This window comes from Spermophilus citellus, assembly GCF_964194105.1.
Source record: "Spermophilus citellus genome assembly, chromosome: 10".
Taxonomy (NCBI): domain Eukaryota; kingdom Metazoa; phylum Chordata; class Mammalia; order Rodentia; family Sciuridae; genus Spermophilus; species Spermophilus citellus.
The window spans coordinates 64,021,367-64,042,477 of record NC_138197.1 but is presented as its reverse complement, the minus strand read 5'-3'; the positions used below and the strand labels follow the sequence as shown (position 1 = coordinate 64,042,477).

The following is a 21,111-nucleotide window of genomic DNA, read 5'->3' as shown; positions in this document are numbered from 1 at the left end:
AATAACAGATGAAATCTATGATACTGATTTTGTATTTCAATTAAAAATGTTCTTTATCTAATATTACACTGTTACCCACGAATATGTATAACTATGTGTCAATTAAAATTTAAAAAAAATGTTCTTTATCTAAATTGGTTCATTATCCTGAACTGTAGTCTGGTAAGAGTGTCATAGATATGTGGTAGCTACTTTTTTAATAATCTGGGATAATTTGTGTTTTAGCTTTTACCCTACGAAAGGAAAATCTGGAGATGTTTGAAGCAATTGGTTTTTTAGCTATCAAACTTGGTGTGATTCCTTCGGATTTTACTTATGCAGGCCTTAAAGACAAGAAAGCCATCACCTATCAAGCAATGGTTGTGAGAAAAGTGACTCCAGAGAGGTAATAAGGTATTATTATAAGTGTATTAACCTATCAATATTAATTAATTTATTATAGACCAAACAGAATACTCTGCATTAAACATATAATTGTCTTCTACACAGAGTTTTGTCTTAATTTTCCATTGAAAATATTGAAAGTTTTAGAATAAAACTGAGAAGTGACAATTTTTAAATTGTCCAAATTGTTTCTAAATATTCTGTACTATATTCAAATATGTATTATATTCATGAAAGTGTCATAAATAATTTTTTCCTAATTATTTTAATACTTTTATAACTTTATTATCCTTATTTAGGATAATCCTTGTTAAGTATAAAATACTCTAATTAGCTTCCCTTAGCTTAATCAAGTTTTTAAAAGTTTTTGTAATTGCAAAAAAAATTTATTATACATTTAGAAAGTAGAAAAAAGAATAAAAATAAATTAAATCACTGATTATTCTAAGAAATAACTAGCATAGACATTTTGGTTTATTTCTTTTAAGATATTTTTCAGACTCTACCATGTATTCATATCACACATATATTTATTATATATATGAAAATCATATTACATATGCCGTTTATATTTTACTTTTCAAAATAAAATAATTAAATTATATGAAAATTTATGTCATCAAATATTTCAAAATCATGTCCGTGATACAGATTTATTTAACAGTTACCCATTTTTGGAAAAAGGAATTCTTTCAATTTTTTTATTATAAATAATACTATGATTAACATTTTTATACTTAAATCTATACCCCATGCATACTTTCCTAAGACAGACATCAAAAAGTTGAATCGGGGCTGGGGATGTGGCTCAAGCGGTAGCGCGCTCGCCTGGCATGCGTGCGGCCCGGGTTCGATCCTCAGCACCACATACCAACAAAGATGTTGTGTCCGCCGAGAACTAAAAATAAATATTAAAAAAAAATTCTCTCTCTCTCTCTCTCTCTCTCTCTCTCTCTCTCTCTCCTCTCTCACTCTCTCTTAAAAAAAAAAGTTGAATCATTGGGTTAAAATTCAGCTGAATTTGATATATTATTAATATTTTAATCCTTATTCATCAGATATTTAAGTATTCACCTATTTACAAGTAGTCTTGTCTAAATTCTTCTGAGCTTCTTGTATAAGAGAAAAAAAGTTGTGATTTTTGTTTTTGTGGTCAAGAAATACAGTATAAGTAAGAAAGAAAGACTTTAGATTTTGGGCCTTTGAGAAAAAAGCTAGTTTTTAACTACCAAAGAAAACAAATGTTATTAGTTCCTGTCAAGAGAGATTGCTTTCATTTGTCTCATGGTATGTGGTTTTAATTACTCTCCAAGTAATAACAGGATTTTAGTAGATGCAAAAAACCTAGAGATATATTTGGAGGGATAATAAAATAAACAATTTCCTAATAAAACATAATTTTATAAAGACTACAGAATATAAAGGTAAAAGAAAATTTACATTGGCTCCTTCAGAATCTTAAAATTCATTCTAAGAAAGCTGAGGTCTACTTTAGGTGTTGGGTAAGAATCGAAAGTTTGAGTAAGGAAGTGTTCAAAACAGAATTTCAGGAAAATTCTCTGTGCTAGTGGCTTTTCTTGATAATTTTGGGAAAAAGGACTGACAAGGAAAGGAGCAAAATCCAGATCAGGGGAAACATCAACACCTATCATTTGAACTAAGGAGAAATCAGAAGTCCTACGTAAGTACTCCGTGATAGCATTAGTAATACATGTTCAAGTTCCTAAATAGGACTACTTTTGTTAGTATAATAGTGACTAGTGCATATTACTTGTTGAAATAACATTAACTTTAGAATGTTCCAGAAAAAATACTGTATCAGTATTATTCTGGTATAATGAATTACATGGCAACTATCATGTCAAATCTTATATTAAAGTAATTTTTAGGGCTGGGGATGTGGCTCAAGCAGTAGCGCGCTTGCCTGGCATGCTTGCGGCCTGGGTTAGATCCTCATCACCACATACCAACAAAGATGTTGTGTCTGCCGAGAACTAAAAAATAAATATTAAAATTCTCTCTCTCTCTCTCTCCCCTCTCTTCTCTCTTTAAAACAAATATTTAAAGTAATTTTTAAATGTAAGATTCAACCAAGTCTATATAATTTATCATTTGCAGGTTGAAAAATATTGAAAAAGAAATTGAAAAGAAAAGAATGAATGTGTTTAATATTCGATCTGTTGGCAAGCCCCTTAGACTTGGACAGCTCAAAGGAAATCACTTTGATATTGTCATCAGAAATTTACAAAATCAAATAAACGATTCTGCAAATTTGAGAGAGAGAATTTTTGAGGCAATAGAAAATGTTAAGGTAAGAAAACTCAATTTTTAAATAGAGAATCACAGGAAAACCTTCATAGTCCTTCTTTTTACATTGAAGTGAGAACAGAACCTTCTGTACCTTTTTATGTGCATGCATTATTTTTAAAATGATAGGGTTATTTGGCTTGTTCTTAATTCAGTTTTATTAAAATAACATAAATATAATTTTAAAAATACAGTATATGGAGATCCCTTAGAGAAAGGAGAACAATCTCTTGCTTAAAAAGAGATTTATTTCTTCCTTCCTTCCTTTCTTTCTTTCTTTTTTCTTTTTAGAATCTTCTTTATTATTTTTGTCAGGGGAATTTATTTATTTAGTTTTTGGAAAAATTTTTCAGTAATTCTTTTAGAAATCTTTGTTAAATAGTTAATTACTTTTCAAAATTGTACATAATATTTTTTCTTTTTAATTTGATTTAAAATTTTCTTCAATATATAAATATAGATCATGCACATTTTATTATGTCTTATAGTAAAAAATTACTTAAGTTTTTAAGTGACATCTGCCAGTCATTTAAATATGCATATACAAACACAGTCTTTAATCAACTAGACTAGGGCATCTGCAAATTTTTCTATAAAGGGCCAGTAATAAATATTTTTGGCTTTATACGCATATGGTTCTTATTGCAGCTAATCAACTGGCCTTGTGTAGAAGCAGTCATAGATAATACATAACTGAATGAACATGTCTATAGAAGTTCATTTTTAAAAATGAGTGTTGAACCAAGTGTGACCTGTGGGCTTTAGTGGTTTGCCAACTCCTAATTGAGAGTAGTTCTTATACTGGGGAACTTTAAAAAAATTTCAGCAATCAATTTCTACTTTTAAGTCAATTAAATAAGAACATTTGGGGCGTGGCTTTGGCATTGGTATTTTTTTTCTTATGTGGATATTTTATTTTATTACTATTATATATAACAGTGGAATGCATTACAATTCTTATTACATACATAGAGCACAATTTTTTCATATCTCTGGATTATACAAAGTATATTCACACCAATTTGTGTGTTCATACATGTACTTTGGATAATAATAACCATCATATTCCACCATCGTTTCTAACCCCATGCCCCCTCCTTTCCCCTCCCACCTCTCTGCCCTATCCAGAGTTCATCTATTCCTCTCATGCTCTCTCTCTCTTTCCCTGGCACTGGTATTTTTAAACAGCTTCTTAAGTAATTCTACTCTGTGGCTAACATAGAAAGACACTGATCCAAGTTCTGACCACAAAGATCGTTTTGCATAATTTTTTATTTCTCTAATAGGAAAACAAACAAAGCATGATTTTTAGCTGCCTTAGAGTTGGGAAAATATATTTCAACTAAAGAGTTTTTAAATTTAGCACTGTCACATAGGTATAGGAATTCTCCGACTATATATTCTATACTTTTTATCTTTTTCCATGACTGATCTATCTAAAAATTCTGTTTTTCCTAAAAAACTATTTCTAAAATGATATGTCTTCTAAAAAATGGGGGGAATTCACTGAACTCCCATAACATTTATTACTAGTCATCCAGTGGTACTTAGGAAGATACAACTATATATTATAAAATTTCCATTAGAAGTAATCTTAGCTTTAGCCAGTTTGCTTGCTTTTTTTTTTTTTTTTTTCTTGGTACCAGAGATTAAACCCAGGAACATTTAACCACTGAGCTACATCATAGCCCTTTTTGTTTTTTATTTTGAGACAGGGTCTCACTGAGTTGCTTAGGGCCTCCCTGATTTTCCGAGGCTGGCGTTGAACTTGTGATCCTGCTCCCTCAGCCTCTTGAGCTGCTGAGATTACAGGCATGTGCCACCATATCTAGCTGTACATTTGTATATTTATATATGTACACAATATAATCCTCGAACATAATTTGTTCATTATCACTCCACAGCACTTTCCTCTTTTCCCAACTGTGATCCCCTGGTCCCTTTCCTTTACTGACCTCCCTTTGATTTTAGGAGATCCACTCCCACCTTTCTTTTCCTTTTTCCTCTCTAGCTTCTGCATATGAGAGAAAACAATCCTTAACAATCTTTAACCTTCCGAGTTTCACATATGTTGCATAACATCCATTTTCCAGCAAATGCCAGAATTTCATTTTTCCTTATGGCTGAATAAAACGTATTGGGTATATAAACCACATTTATATATTGAGTATATAAACCACATTTTCTTGATCCATTCATCTATTGATGGATAGATACCTGAGCTGGTTCCATAGTTTGGCTATTGTGAATTATGCTGCTATAAACATGCATATGCATGTTATCCCTGTAGTAAGATGACTGTAATTCTTCAGGATAAATACCACAGAGTGGTATAGCTGGGTCATATGGTGGTTTCATGCCTAGTCTTTTGAGGAGCCTCCATATTGATTTCTATAGTAGTTTACTCACAGTCCCACCAGTAGGCAAAAGTATTCCTTTTTTCTGCATCCTCTCTAGCATTTACTATTATTTGTATTCTCGGACTACCATTCTGATTTGTGTGAGATGAAATCTCAGTAAAATTTTGATTGCGTTTCTCTAATTGCTAATGATGTTGAACATTTTTTCATGTATTTGTTGGCCATTTATATTTTTTCTTTTGAGAATTGTCTGTTTAATTCATTTGTCCATTTATTAATTGGACTATTTGATTTTTAGGTGTAAAGTTTTTTGATGTCTTTATATATCCTCTGTCAGAAGAGTGGCTTAGCCAGCTTTTTTTCTTTTTCTTCTTCTTCTTCTTCTTTTTAATTGAGTTATGTTCCAGGATTTATTTCCCAAAGCGTAAGGCTTTGGTTTAAAAAGACAATATTATAAACTTGTCAATTTCTCTTACATATTAAGAAAGGATAATACTGTTAAAACAGTTACAAAGGCGAAGAGAGTTGCATTGCACTAACAATGATTTTCAATTTATATACCTAAGTGAAATTTAATGTTTTTAAAATTTTTGTTTATTTATTTATTTATTATTTATATATGACAGTGGAATGCATTGCAATTCTTATTACATATACAGAGAACAATTTTTCATATCTCTGGTTTTACACACAGTATATTGATACCAATTCGTGTATTCATACCTGTACTTTGGATGATAATGACCATCACTTTCCACCATCATTTCTAACCCCATGCACTTTCCCTTCCCCTCCTACCCCTCTGCCCTATCTAGAGTTGGTCTATTCCTCCCATGTTCCCTCTCCTTCCCCATGAATCAGCCTTCTCATATCAGAGAAAACATTAGGCATTTGTTTTTTGGGGATTGGCTAACTTCATTTAGCATTATCTTCTCTAACTCCATCCATTTACCTGCAAATGCCATGATTTTATTCTCTTTTATTGCTGAGTAATATTCCATTGTGTATATATATATGCCACAGTTTTTTAATCCATTCATCTACTGAAGGACATCTAGTTTGGTTCCACAGTTTACCTATTGTGAATTGTGCTACTATAAACATTGATGTGGCTGTGTCCCTATAGTATGCTGTTTTTAAGTCCTTTGGGTATAGACCAAGAAGTGGGATAGCTGGATCAAATGGTGGTTCCATTCCCAATGTTCCAATAGTCAGCTTTCTTTTAATTCTCATGAACAAATAAGAGAGTTGAGTAGCCTTGAAAATAAGGAGTCTTTAAAGTTTTCTTCAGATAGTAATAACTGATTGCTATCAACCTTTTATTATATTTAAGTAATTTGGAGGGAAAGTTAAAATTTTCCTGGTCATTCTAAGTTATTGTCTGATATTAGTTTATTCAAATTTGAAATAATTAAAAATATTCAACTGAGATTTAATGTAGAGTCCTTAATCTACTACAGTTGATTTTGTACATGACATAAAGATGGAGTTCCTTTTGTATCATATTGATAATAAATTATCTTAGCATGTTTTACTGAATAGTCTTTGAGCTGTTGCTCAACAATAATTATTGGCTGAATACATATACTTTGGAGCAGTAAATTACTGTTTTCTATTTCTTCTGAGTACTATGGCAGTTTGGAAACATGACATCAAAATTCACCTCCATCAAGAGGTGATTTCTGTGCTCCACCCTGGAATCTAAGTGCTACCTTGGCTTAAGCTAGAGTACTGCTGGAGTGACATCGTGACATTTTGTTGGCGCAGCTTTTAAGAAACTAGTCAAACTAAATAATAAATGAATATATAAATGAGTCAAGACTTGTGGGGTTTGAAAAGAAATATTTCTTGTTCCTAACATTTCCTAACAGCAGAAGAGTCTCAAAATAAGAAAGTACCCAAGGGTGAGATCAGATCCTGTTGTTAGGTAACCAACATCATTTCAGTTTTCTTTGAACTTTCCTGACTTTAACAGTGAAAGTTGCATGTCCTAGGAAATCCTCAGTATTGTGAATGGGAAGCTGACATTTTTTAAGCTTTTTCCACTGGTCTTGTGTGCTTTTAATTTTCTAGTTATTTGCTCCCTGAGTACATATTACTGATTACAGGATTTAAAAAAATAAATATGATGAAAAACATTTGATTATGGTAAATTTTTGATGCAATGATTATATTTATTTATTTTTTAATTTATTGACTATTTTGTATTTGTAGAATAAAGGTTTTGTGAATTACTATGGACCACAGAGATTTGGGAAGGGAAGGAAAGTTCATACAGACCAAATTGGATTGGCTTTGCTGAAGAATGAAATGGTATGGATTTTGAAAATATAATCTTATCTATTGAGTCATCTATACTTATCACATAAACCAGCCCCTTGCTTTCTTAACCTTAGCCTATGAACACTTATACACATAGATTATATTTATTGAACATTTATTAAACAATTACTGTTTTCTTGATATTATGTTATAAAGAAGCAAACCACATGTGGTGTACCTTAATAATACTCATTTGAGACTTGGCAAAGAATTAACACTCCTTCAATTCTTAGTGAACCGAATAGAAGATTGAAAGGAAACATACCCTATACATACAGAAATCAGATATCAGATTGCTATGGTTTTGATATGAGGGGTCCTCCAAAAGCTCCTGTGTTAATGCAGAAATATTCAGAGGGGAAGTGATTGGATTGTGAAGCTGTACCATAATCAGTCTATCCTTATTTGAACAGACTGATTAGGTGGTAACTGTAGACAGGTGGGGCATAGCTAAGAGTATTCCCTGAAATGGTTCAACTTCCCTGTGGCCCCTTCCCCCTTTCTCTCTGCCTCTTGACCACCTTGAGCAGAGCAGCACTCCTCTGCCACTCCCTGCCGCCATGTCATTCTGTTTCACCCTGGATCCAAAGCAGTGAAGTTAGCTGACCGTATATAGCCTCTGAAATTGTGAGCTAAAACTGACTAAGTTGTTCTTGTTAGGTATTTTGGTCATAGCGACAAACAGCTGACTAGCGCACAAATCATATAAAAGAAAGTCCAAAGACAAAGTGAAACAACAAATTTGAAAACAAAATCTGACTAGTCTCAAATGAAAATAAAGATGTATGTCACAAATAAGAAGCTGCATTTCACCAGTTAAAAGTCTGTGTGTGTGTACGCACACATATATTTGTATATGTAACTTTAATATATATTTATATTTATAATTACATGTTATATATTCACATATTTTTACATTGGAATGGAGTGCACAATAAAAATTGTATATTTGAACAACTACAAGATTATTCATATGATGGTGTAATGTTCACTCATTTGTGTTCTAATGTTTTGAGTGGAAGAGAAAAGCAGCAAAACTTCTGAGAAGCATTGTGCATTAAACATCATCTTATCTATGGAAGTATGGCTAACAGCAGTATATTTATACCACATCTATAAATTTGTATTCAGTTCTGGGCCTCACATTTTAGGAAGGACTTTAACAACTAGAAAATAACTGATACCCTAAAGCGTGGTCCAGAAGCCATATTCATGAAAAATGTTTAACAAATGGTATTGCTTCAGTCTGGAAAACTCTGAAGAGAAAATTAACACAAAATATTTGAAATTTTGTTGTATGAAAGAAGAGATGTTTGGGATTTAAAAGATACAGCATACATTCTACTTAAGTTCCACCATTTGTCAAGTGTGTTGCTATAGGGAGACTATTTAACTTTCCTGAGCCTAGGTTTCCTTATCTGTAAAATAGAGATAACATGTATAGCACAAGATTTTTGTGTGAAGTAAGGATATAGCTTTTGTGAAAGCCAGACCCATAGCAGATGATTGTTGAAAAGTTCAGTTGAGGGGCTGAGGCTGTAGCTCAGTGGTAGAGCTTTTGCCTAGCATGAGTGAGGCACTAGGTTCGATCCTCAGCACCACATTAAAAAAAAAAAAAGTAAATAAAGTTATCAAAAATATATTTAGGGGCTGGGGATGTGGCTCAAGCGGTAGTGCACTTGCCTGGCATGTGTGGGGCGCTGGGTTCGATCCTCAACATCATATAAAAATAAAATAAAGATATTGTGTCCACCTACAAACTAAAAACTAAATATATATATATATATATATTAAAAAGTTCAATTGAACTTTTAATGCTCTGGTTCTCTTTTCCTTTTCCATTTTTTTTAAATATTTATTTTCCTATTTACCACTTTATTCTTTAAAATTGTCTTAATCTATTCTTTTTAGCTTTACATGATAGTAGACTCTGTTGGTAAAATTATACATGCACATTTATGTCTTATTCTAATTAGGACCCCATTCTGTGGATGTACACAATGGTGGGTGTCACTTATGTTTTTTTCATATATGTACACAGGAAAATTATGTCAGATTCATTTCACTATCTTTCCTATTCCCATTTCCCCGTCCTTCTCTTCATTCCCCTTTATCTAAGGTACTGAACTTCTTTCTTCCCCCACCCCCTTATTGTGGTTTAGATTCCATATGTCAAAAAAATTTGAGCTTTTGGGGCTGGGGATGTGGCTCAAGCGGTAGCGTGCTTGCCTGGCATGCGTGCGGCCCGGGTTCGATCCTCAGTACCACATACAAACAAAGATGTTGTGTCCGCCGAAAAAACTAAAAGATAAATATTAAAAAATTCTCTCTCTCTCTCTCTCTCTCTCTCTCTCTCTCTCTCTCTCTTTAGAAGAAAATTTGAGCTTTAATTTTTTTTTTTTTTAATGATTGAATACTATAAAAGAAGCTTGAGTGGGAGATTGGGTTGAATGACCTCTTTTAAGATCCCTTTTTACTCTAAGGTATACACTACAAATAAATCTCAGTACTGGAGACAGTGATAAAATATAGGAACTGAGTAGATGTCATTTTTAAATTTAAAATAAAATATTAAAACTGAGAATCTTTTCATTAAGATTTTGGCAGTTATTTTTAAGACCAAGAAATTCAGGGAATTGAGAACACAAATGAAATGAAATCAATGGCATGCCATTTCCCTGTACTTGCTTCCTTCCCTATTTTGTTGTGTGTATTGAATATTTATGCCATTACTTTATACTTGTGTTCACATCTCAATTTAGGAAAAGAATGACAAAAGAAGAATTATGGAAGTGATTGTGGGAGGGGGCACTTTTCCCAGTCTATAGTGTTTTAAACCTACACATAAAATTAGTTCATTTTGGGGGTTTATTTAACATTGACTATTAACTTTTGAAAGCCTCCAGAGAAAATTATAGCATCAAATATCATTCATTAAATGCCTATCCTACTAGGGTGTCCAAGAATTTAAATCTGTTTTTAAAAAAGTAAGTTGAGATTTTCATTTAATATATATTTGTTTGCTTCATTTTTTCAAGGTGAAGGCCATAAAATTATTTCTTACACCAGAAGACTTGGATGATCCTGTAAATAGAGCAAAGAAATATTTTCTTCAAACTGGTATGTTAGTTTCTTTATCCCATACATAGCCATACTGATATATAATATAAGATGGTATTTTTGTTTTTCTAAGCTGAAACCCTCTGCAGAGAGGAGGTCCAAATTTTAAATGATACTGATGGCAATGTAATTCATTAGAATCAGTGAAGAATTGAAACATAATCTAATTAAAAGTTCATTTTTGATATTCAATACTTTATGCATTGTTTTTGATCTAGTTGTAAAATATTCCTGACTCTCAGCCTTCATAATTTTAGATTAATGTTATGGTGTATACATAAAACCCTTAATGGGCTGCAGTGAAGAAAAGTGGCAATGAGTGAGGCTGCAGTCAAAAGGCATGGACTTCACTCTTCACTTAAGTACTTTCCACCTGTGTGATCTTGTGCAGGCCATTTAACTCCATTGTTTTTGTTTCCTTGTCTGTAAATTTTACCTAATAATGTTACCTAAAAGATGTTAAGAGATTTCAATGATACCCTTAAAATAGTGGCTGGCATATACTCCGTACTGAACAAATAGTACTTGTACTTAAAAAATAACCAAAGCAACCATACCATTTCAGGTTCATTCAAATACCCAGTCAACATACCTGTTTGTACTAAATTTTACTTACATTGAAATAAAAGACATCAGTTTTCAAATCTCTAGTCATTATTTTTAATCATATACATATTAATATAGATAATTATTCACAGAAGAGAAATATTTTTGTGTCACACCATGATATATAAATAGTATGAACATTTTGACTTTATGAATAATCTAAGTAATAATAAAAGATATTTCAAGGTGACTTATTTGTTTATACCTTACTATAGATATAGAGACTGTGAAGATAATTTTCTCATATCAGTAATTCTTAAACTTTAATGTGCATGAGAAACACTTTGTATATTTATTAAAATGTCAATTATAAGGCCCTACCTGAATGAGCATCTTTGCAGTAGTGCTTAGTAATCTATGCTTTAAAAAAGTGTCTCATTAATGAGGCCTAATAGTATACTGAAAGGATCCAGGTCTCAATCCTTTCTTACTCTAAAAATTCTGTGTATATGTCCAAAATAACTCTTTAAAATCTCTAGTTCCTACTGACTCCGCAGCTTATTTAATTCTTGGGAATATTTGTTGTTGTTGCTGTTTGTTTGGCAGTCTTCTGAATAACCTGCAAGTTAGTTTAGCTCTATTCTAAAGGAAGGAATTCTGGCAAGCTGTTACTGATATTGATGTTGGAATTTTTTCATTTTTTTTTTTTAAAGCAAGGAAAGTAAAAGGAAGGCCAATACAATGAATGTCTTAAGGATAGCTAGGTTTAACTGATAGTGTTAAAAATCGTCTTAACAAAAGTCAGCCCAGCCAGGCGCGATGGCATACACCTTTAATTCCAGCAGCTCTGGAGGCCGAGGCAGGAGGATTTTGAGTTCAAAAGCCAGCCTCAGCAAAAGCGAGGTGCTGAGCAACTCAATGAGAACCTGTCTCTAAATAAAATACAAAATTGGGCTGAGGATGTGACTCAGTGGTTGAGTGCCTCTGAGTTCAACTCCCAGTACAAAAAAAAAAAAAAAGTGGGCCCCAATCTCCATCATGTCACCTTAGGAATTGAATTCCTCAATAAGACACCTAAAGTGCAAGAAATAAAATCAAGAATCAATAAATGGGATAGTATCAAACTAAAAAACTTCTTCACTCCAAAGGAAACAATCAAGAACAGAAACAGTCTATAGAGTGGGAGAAAATCTTTGCCACTTGTACCTCAGATACAGCATTAATCTCCAAGATACATAAAAACTCAAAAAACTTAACACCAAAAAAATTCAAATAACCCAATCAATAAATGGGCAAAGGAATTGAACAGACACTTCAGAGAAGAAGAAATATGAACAGTCAATAAATATATGAAAAAAAAAGTTTAATATCACTAGCAATTAGAAAAATGCAAATTAAAACAACACTGAGATTTCATCTCACTCCAGTCAGAATGGCAATTATCAAGAATACAAGTAATAGTAAATGTTGGTGAGGATGTGAGGAGAAAGGTACTCATACATTGCTGGTGGGACTGCAATTTGGTGCAACCACTCTGGAAAGCAGTATGGAGAGTCCTGAGAACACTTTGAATGGAACCACCATTTGACCCAGTTATCCCACTCCTGGGTATATTTCCAAAGGAATTAAACTCAACATATTGTAGTGATGAGGCCACGTTAGTGTTCATAGCAGCTCAGTTCTCAATAACTAAGGTATGGAACCAACCTAAGTGTCCTTCAGTAGATGAATGGATAAAGAAAATGTGTTACATATACACAATGGAATATTACTCATCCTTAAAGAAGAATGAAATTATGGCATTTGCTGGTAAATTGATGGAATGGTAGACTATCATCTAAGTGAAATAAGCCAATTTCCAAAAATGAAAGGCCAAATGTTCTCTCTGATATGTGGATGCTGACTCACAATAGGCAGGGCGCCAGGAGGAAGGAGTGGAGGTTCACCGGATTGGAACAGGGTGGATTGGAGGGAAAGGGAGTCGGTATGGGAATGGGAAAAACAGTTGAATGAATTGGACATAACTTTCCTTTGTTCATATATGAACACACATCTAGTGTAACTCCACATCATGTACAACCACAAGAATGGGAAGTTATACTTCATGTATGGATGATATATTAAAATACATTGTAATGTCATATATAACTAAAACGAACAAATAAAAAAGTCATCTTCATATATATGTTGATTGCTTCTCATTTAGACAGCATAAGAAAAATCTCCATAGTGGCTTTTAAATAAAAGTGGCTATCTGATTTGCTTTTCATTTCAGAGGATGCTAAAGGCACACTTTCATTGATGCCTGAATTCAAAGTTCGAGAGAGAGCGTTGTTGGAGGCATTACATCGCTTTGGCATGGCAGAGGAGGGTTGTATCCAGGCGTGGTTCTCTTTTCCCCATTCCATGCGCTTATTCTATATTCATGCATATAGCAGCAAAATTTGGAATGAGGCAGCGTCTTACCGACTTGAAACCTATGGATCAAAAGTAGTGGAGGGTGATTTGGTCTGTTTGGATGAAGATGTTGATGAGCATTTTCCAAGTACTAAAGTAAGTATCATTCATCAAGGAGATTTAATTATCATATCAGAGACATTAATTTTCAGAACCTCTGATTTTGGAAACACTTTCAAACTAAGCATACTTTTTATTTATTTTTACTTAGTATTGATCATCTGCTTCTATTCTCTGTCAATTGAGGATTAACAAGTTAGAAAATGGAAAAATATTGGGGTTGAGGATGTGGCTCAGTGGTAAAGTGATTGCCTCGCATGTGTGAGGGACTGGGTTCAATCCCCAGCACCACATAAAAATGAATAAAGGTACTGTGTGTTCATCTACAACTAAATAAATATTAAAAAAAAAAGAAAATGGAAAAATAAAAATAGTAAGTGGTATGGAGTGAGAATGGTGCATGGTGCCATTTAAAACTTCCTTTAAAGAATTGACTTTAAAAAAAATCACATGGGCAATGCACAAAACAAGAAAAATTAAAGTCAAAACATAGCAGTTGGGGCTTCATTCCTTTAGCTACACTAATTTGATTCCCTCTTTGTCTCTGCAAAATCAACCTCTGTTGATCGGCATTTGACTTTCTAGATTTTTCTCCATGCTTTTTACATAAATATCCACAGAAAGTGGGGTTTTATTCCATTAGTTAACATTGAGAAAATAAAAGGCAAGGCTTAGAAGCACAAAACTTAAAATGTCAAAAGAAAAGTAAGTTTTATAATCATGATACACAGAATATGTAATATTAGGTTTCTTTTCTATAAATGTGATTTTATGTAAATATGATTTCATAACTGCCTTTTTTCCTCTTAACAATGTTTTTTATTTCAGAGCAACATTTAAAATTTTTTTTTAATTTGTTCTAATTAGTTATACATGACAGTAGAATGCATTTTTGACACATTGTATACAAATGGAGCACAACTTCTCATTCCTCTGGCTGTATATGGTGCAGAGTCACACCAGTAGTGTAATCATACATGTATATAGGGTAATAATGTCCATCTCATTCCACCATCCTTCCCATTCCTACATCCCCTCCCCACACCTCACTCCCTTCTACACAATCTAAAGTTCCTTCATTCTCTTCTACCCCCATCCCAATTATGGATAAGCATGCACTTATCAGAGAGAACATTTTATAAGCCTTTGGTTTTGGGGGATTGGCTTATTTCACTTAGCATGATTTTTCTCCAGCTCCATCCATTTACTTGCAAATGCCATATTTCATTCTTCTTTAAGGCTGAGTAATATTCCATTGTGTATATGTACCACATTTTCTTTATCCATTCATCTGTTGGAGAGCATCTAACTTGGTTTCATAACTTAGCTATTGTGAATTGAGCTGCTATAAACATTTATGTGGCTGTGTCACTGTAGTATGCTAAGTTTAAGTCCTTTGGGTATAAACTGAGGAGTGGGATAACTGGGTCAAATGGTTCCATTTCAAGTTTTCTGAGGAATCTCCATACTGTTTTCCATAGTGGTTAGATTAACAATGTTTTAATGACATTTACATTAATGAAATTATAACTATTTATATCATAAAAGTTGATCCTTTCATTTTTTTCTCTATTCAAGTAGTATGTTATCTCTGTGGGTTTTAACTGAATTATGAAACTAGATTCCATAAATTATGTGTGAAAATTTATTTTATAATATTGTAATAAAAAAGGAATAAATGATTGTTTTCCAGCATTATCTTAAGTCAGTCTCCCAAATAAGTTTTAAAGGATTTGAGCAGTGCTTATATATTACATCATATGAGCAATTGAATTTTAAAGAAGAAAAAGACTTTAGAGACTATTTTTTTTTGTGGGGAGGGTACTAGGGATTGAACCCAGGAGTGCTTAACCACTGAGCCACATTCCCATCTCTCTCTCTCTCTCTCTTTTTTTTTTTTAATTTAGAGACATTAACTCACTGAGTTACTTAGGACCTTGCTAAGTTGCTGAGGCTGGCTTTGAACTCACCATCCTCCTGCCTCAGCCTTCTGAGCCACTGGGATTACCTGCGAGACTGTTTTTTATAGATAAGAATTAAGATCCAGAGTCACACAAGTAACAGAACTAGAAAGACCCTGCTTCTTGACTCCTAACCCAGATTGGTCTCTACTACATGAAGATAAAAAAGGGGTCAGCATCAAGAACTAGATTGTGGGGCCTGATTTTTCAAAAATTAAGGAAAGATAGATCTGAACTCTGTATAAAGGAAGCATTATTTAAATTAATGACAAATTCTAGATGTGTGTTTTAGTTTCAAGTAATTTAAGGAAACATCACCAGGAACTTATTCATCCTTATGACTGAAAGTTATGATTGATTCAGATGCAGCTATAACCAGGGACTTAAGCAGTGTTCTAAATAATATGTCTTTTCTTCCTGGCATATGTTTTTGATGGCAAGATAGTTATTAGAAACTCTAGGCTTACTTCTCGTAACTCTATTCATTTTCCTGCAGGAAAGAGGCTTTTCTTTTCCAACAATGTGTACAGGAGCCATGGAATTGAATCTTAGTGGCTAGGAATGGCCTGGCCTGGGTCATGTGTCCATACCAAACAAATTAATGTAGACTGGAATATCTGACTAAGTCTGTGTTCCTGGGACCATGCCACCTAATGTGTATCTGAGAATTGGGAGAAGATCCCCTGGAAAATGAGGGTGCTAGTACAGAAAAGTGGAAGTAAAGGTTGTACAAGCCAGACAACAGATGTGTGCTTCATTGTTTCATTAAATGGATGGTTTATAAATATTTAGGTAAGAAAGTGATCACCAGGGGACAGCACTTATTACTAAGAATGGCTATTTGACTGAAACAGACTCTCAAACTGTGGAAAAAGAAATTTAGCAGTTTTATAGGTTTTGTAGTTACATCATGTGGGCAAAGATATGTGAGTGATCTTCTGATAAATAATTAAAAATCAGAAATAAAAAAAAACTTGAGAAAGCTGATCTACTTAAGTCATTCTTTTTTAATTCAAAATAACATTTGCAAGGATAGTTTTATGATCAGAATTGTATCTATTCTTCTTTTTGGAGCTGGAAAAATTGCAGAATTTCCTTTTGCTAACAGAAAAAAGAGACTATATATTTTAAATCTTATTGATTATATTTTATTAGCACTGACAAAAGAAAAGGCATGACAGGGGGCTGGGGATGTTGCTCAAGTGGTAGTGCGCTCACCTGGCATGCGTGCGGCCTGGGTTTGATCCTCAGCACCGCATACAAACAAAGATGTTGTGTCCGCCAAAAAATAAAAAATAAATGTCAAAAAAAAATTCTCTCTCTCTCTCTCTCTCTCTCTCTTTAAAAAAAAAAAGAAAAGGCATGACAGAAGGTAAACTATAAAATATGAAGATGAAAAGGAACAAGATTGCTAAAAATGGCATAATTGGGCATGCAATATTATACATCTGTAATTAAAAACTATAGGGGACTAATCTTATTTCCTCTTTTGATGGGTTACTAGATTAACAACTGTATCTGTTTTGTTATTTAATATGTCTATGGATCTATGGAAGACAGATTATACTTATGTGTATGAATCTATGGAAGACAAAAAGCTAGAAGTTTTGATTCAAGAAAGATCATAGTCCTATGTCATTTGTCTACCCCTTGTATTTTGGTCAGATCACATCTCAGCATTAGAACTTTATATCATTTCTGAGTGTTGTTAAAAGGGGCTGTTTACCAATAATTGAACAAAAAAACCTAAAATGAGAAAAGAGGAGGGGAATTTCTGACGAGTAGGAAAAATTGAGGGGAAAACAAGTAGACTTGGGTTGTAGATAGCATATTATATGATGTCTGCTCTAGAAATATCAGAATGCTTTTAATCCTTTTAATCTGATATTTTGGAAATATCAGAATCCTTTAAATCCAAGATGATAGCTGCCTTTATACTTGAGCTTTTATATAGAAGAGAAATCAGAATTGTATAGAAGGATCACAAGTTCAAAGCCAGCCTTAGCAACTTAGCAAGGCACTAAGCAATTCAGTGAGACTCTGTATCTAAATAAAATGCAAAAAAGGGCTTGGAATGTGGCTCAGTGGGTAAGTAGACTTGGGATGTAGACACTATATTATATGATATATATTATATATTAAATGTTGAGAGCAATAATTTTCAAACTGAATTCATCATGTACATCTTTTTTTTTTCCTCCTCTCTGTGACACTTATTACTATTCTATGAAACAAATGTTGACAAACACCACACCAGCATAGAGTATTATGATATTTGTTGGGGACAGAGGTTGGTGGCATTAGAGGGGTTTTACAGAAACAGAGTTTTGATTCACCATAATAAAGAACAACTTATAAATCAGGAAAAGATTGTTGGTTCAGATTAACCCACCATTCTCCTTGTTTTCCAACTTTAGTTATTAATAGTTAAAGCAGGAAGAAATATTCTAGTTTTTATGTAGTCTATGTCTCCAGAGACAAATTATGAAAAGATCTTGTTTGTTTGCATATTCAGTATAGGAATCAAATTATATGCAATAGTTAGAGAAATTTGAGGTAATTTTAACATTTGGGAGTTATTCATATATATAAATATTTTAAATAGGTTCATCTGGTGACGGAAGAAGAGGAATCAGCTAACACATATACAATACACCAGGTAAACTTGCTTAAAAAACACGTTCACTAAAATCTAACTGTAAACCTTGTTCCCTAAAGACAGAATGTTGACCAGTTCCCCCTGCTTTAGAGAAATTTTTAAAAACTTTTAAATTAGGTTATAATTTATGTATAAGTTCACTTTACAGTTCTACATGTTTTATAAGCATATAAAGTCATGTGACTGTCATAAAAATCAATATAAAGAATAGTTTCATCTCTTACCCAAATTTCCCCATGTACTTTATTTTTGGCATTGGGGATTGAACCCAGGGGTGCTTACCCACTGACACATCTCCAGCCCTTATTTGTATTTTATTTAGAGATTGAGTCTCTCTGAGTTGCTGTGCCGGCTTTGAACTCAAGATCCTCCTGCCTCAGCCTCCGGAGCCACTGGGTTTACAGGCATATGCTACTGCATCCAGCCCTCATGTACTTTTATAGTTAACCTTCACTCCCATCTACAACCCCTGGCAACCACTTATTTATTTTCTGTCATATGGTATTGTTTTTGAAAGAATGTCATATAAATAGAATCACATCTTGGTAAATGGAATCACCTTAGTTATTGTGAGTCCTTTATTTGGGACTCACAAAAGAGTTTGTTTTTTTCTTTACTTGGTGCATTAAAAATATTGTAGTTTAGTGTCCAAAGTATGTTGTTGGCTGACTATAGTGTGCGTATTTATATACATACATACATACACACACACATACACCACACATCTTGAACTGTTTTTACAGATGTAGGTCCCAGTCATGCAAGTAAAATATGATCATACATACATTTTTCTGAAGGCTGTTTCATGTATTTTTTTTTTCCCATTCACAGGTGGTTCTTCCCGTACTTGGATACAATATTCAGTACCCAAAGAATCAAGTAGGGCAATGGTACCAAGAAACACTTAGCAGAGATGGACTACAGACATGTAGGTTTAAAGTACCTACTCTGAAACTGAACGTACCAGGATGCTATAGACAGATTTTGAAACATGCCCATAATCTCTCATACCAACTAATGGGAGATCATGACGTCAAAATGGACAGTTCCCACATCGATGAATCAACTTTATCTCTTTTGATCTCTTTTAATCTTGATGCTTCATGTTATGCCACAGTTTGTCTGAGGGAAGTAATGAAGTATGACATTTAAAACTGATACCCTTAAATTAAAACAAAACAAAACAAAACTGATACCCTTGATATAATTGTGTGTGTGCCAGTCGTTGAAGGAAAGGTAGCTAAAATTTCGTGGTTGTCTACCATATGCTAGGAGCTTCGTAATTGTTGTCTCCTTTGATTTTTCACAGCATCCTGAGAAGTTGGGGAATTTGATGCTTTAAAGTTCCAGGGGACATATAGCAAGTAAGTGTCAGGGTCTGAATTTAAGGTCTGTGTGAAAGCCTATGTTGTTTCTATTTTATCATGCTTCAGTGAACTTTATTCTATGTCATAAAGGTGCCAATTGTTTTAAACTGTTAATACCATATATTGCTGTAAGCTAACACTTAAGATAAAAATTGTGAAATAGTATTCATATCCTCTAGCTCCTTGCTTAGAACACAGGTGAAACTAGATTGCATTGAAATCATTTATGTTTGGAGAGAAACAGATGAAGCATTTTGCTAATTAATAATGTCATCATGGGCTGGGGTTGTAGCTCAGTGGTAGAGCACTTGCCTAGCACGTATGAGGCCCTGGGTTCAATCTTCAGCACCGCATATAAATAAATAAAATAAAAAGTATTGTATCCGTCTACAACTAAAAATATTTTTTTAAAAAAATATCATCCTTTTCTGTTTTTTAAATTATTGTTTATAACTACATATGAGGAAAATATTGTTATCCTTCTTTATAATAGCTATCCCAGGTTATTTATTACCCCTTTATGAAACAAATAATTGATAAAACTTGAAATAAATATTTTCATATAATGTTAATATCCCCACATATATTGACCCCTAGCTTTTGGGGTTATTATCTAAAATACAGACTTTAGAGTCAGATCTCTACTTAGATCCAGCTCTGATAAATTACCAATGAATTTGATTCTTTTTTGAGAATCAAGACAATGTCATCTTCATAAGTGATAAGTAAGAGGATTATTTTTACTTTTTCTGTTGCTAAAAGAAGAAAGCATTTTGCCCATTTCAAAAACTTAATGTTTGTTGATTTCACTGTCTCTTTTTTAAATTATTTTATTTATATATGACAGTGTAATACATTATAATTCTTATTACACATATAGAGCACAATTTTTCATATCTCTGGTTGTTTACAAAGTATATTCACACCAATTAGTGTCTTCATACATATACTTTGGATAATAATGTTCATCACATTCCACCATCATTTCTAGCCCCATGCACCTTCCCTTCCCTCCCACCCCTCTGCCCTATCTAGATTTGGTCTATTCTTCCCATGTTCCCTCTCCCTCCCCCACTATGAATCAACCTCCTTATATCAGAGAAAACATTCGACATTTGTTTTTTTTTCTTGGATTGGCTAACTTCACTTAGCATTATCTTCTCTAACTCCATCCATTTACCTTCAAATGCCATGATTTTATTCTCTTTTATTGCTGAGTAATATTCCATTGTGTATATATGCCACATTTTTTTTTTAAAGAGAGAGTGAGAGAGGAGAGAGAGTGAGAGAGAGAGAGAGAGAGAGAGAATTTTTAATATTTATTTTTAGTTCTCGGCGGACACAACATCTTTGTTGGTATGTGGTGCTGAGGATCGAACTCGGGCCGCACGCATGCCAGGCGAGCGCGCTACCGCTTGAGCCACATCCCCAGCCCCATGCCACATTTTTTAATCCATTCATCTACCGCAGGATATCTAGGTTGGTTCTACAGTTTCGCTATTGTAAATTGTGCTGCTATAAATATAGTATCAATCCTAATGACTTTTTGTCAGTTAACTGTGTTTGGG

The 21,111-nt window shown here is 33.3% G+C and overlaps 1 protein-coding gene across 5 annotated transcripts in view; it reads left to right on the top strand.

Moving 5' to 3' along the window:
• The window catches only part of PUS7L (pseudouridine synthase 7 like), a 55,119-nt gene that overhangs the window by 10,400 nt on the left and 23,608 nt on the right, over positions 1 to 21,111 (top strand). Inside the window, exons 3-10 of one of the 5 annotated variants that reach the window (XM_081311549.1) lie at positions 226 to 385; positions 2,503 to 2,695; positions 7,266 to 7,364; positions 10,412 to 10,493; positions 13,315 to 13,592; positions 18,123 to 18,176; positions 19,008 to 19,104; positions 19,486 to 19,540. In XM_081311549.1, coding sequence (XP_081167675.1) covers positions 226 to 385; positions 2,503 to 2,695; positions 7,266 to 7,364; positions 10,412 to 10,493; positions 13,315 to 13,592; positions 18,123 to 18,176; positions 19,008 to 19,104; positions 19,486 to 19,493 — 971 coding nt within the window. In that variant the 3' untranslated portion in view covers positions 19,494 to 19,540. Of the gene's footprint in view, positions 1 to 225; positions 386 to 2,502; positions 2,696 to 7,265; positions 7,365 to 10,411; positions 10,494 to 13,314; positions 13,593 to 18,122; positions 18,177 to 19,007; positions 20,015 to 21,111 lie in introns of those variants that run through there. The other 4 variants (XM_081311550.1, XM_081311551.1, XM_081311552.1 and 1 more) reach the window with 4 other exon arrangements.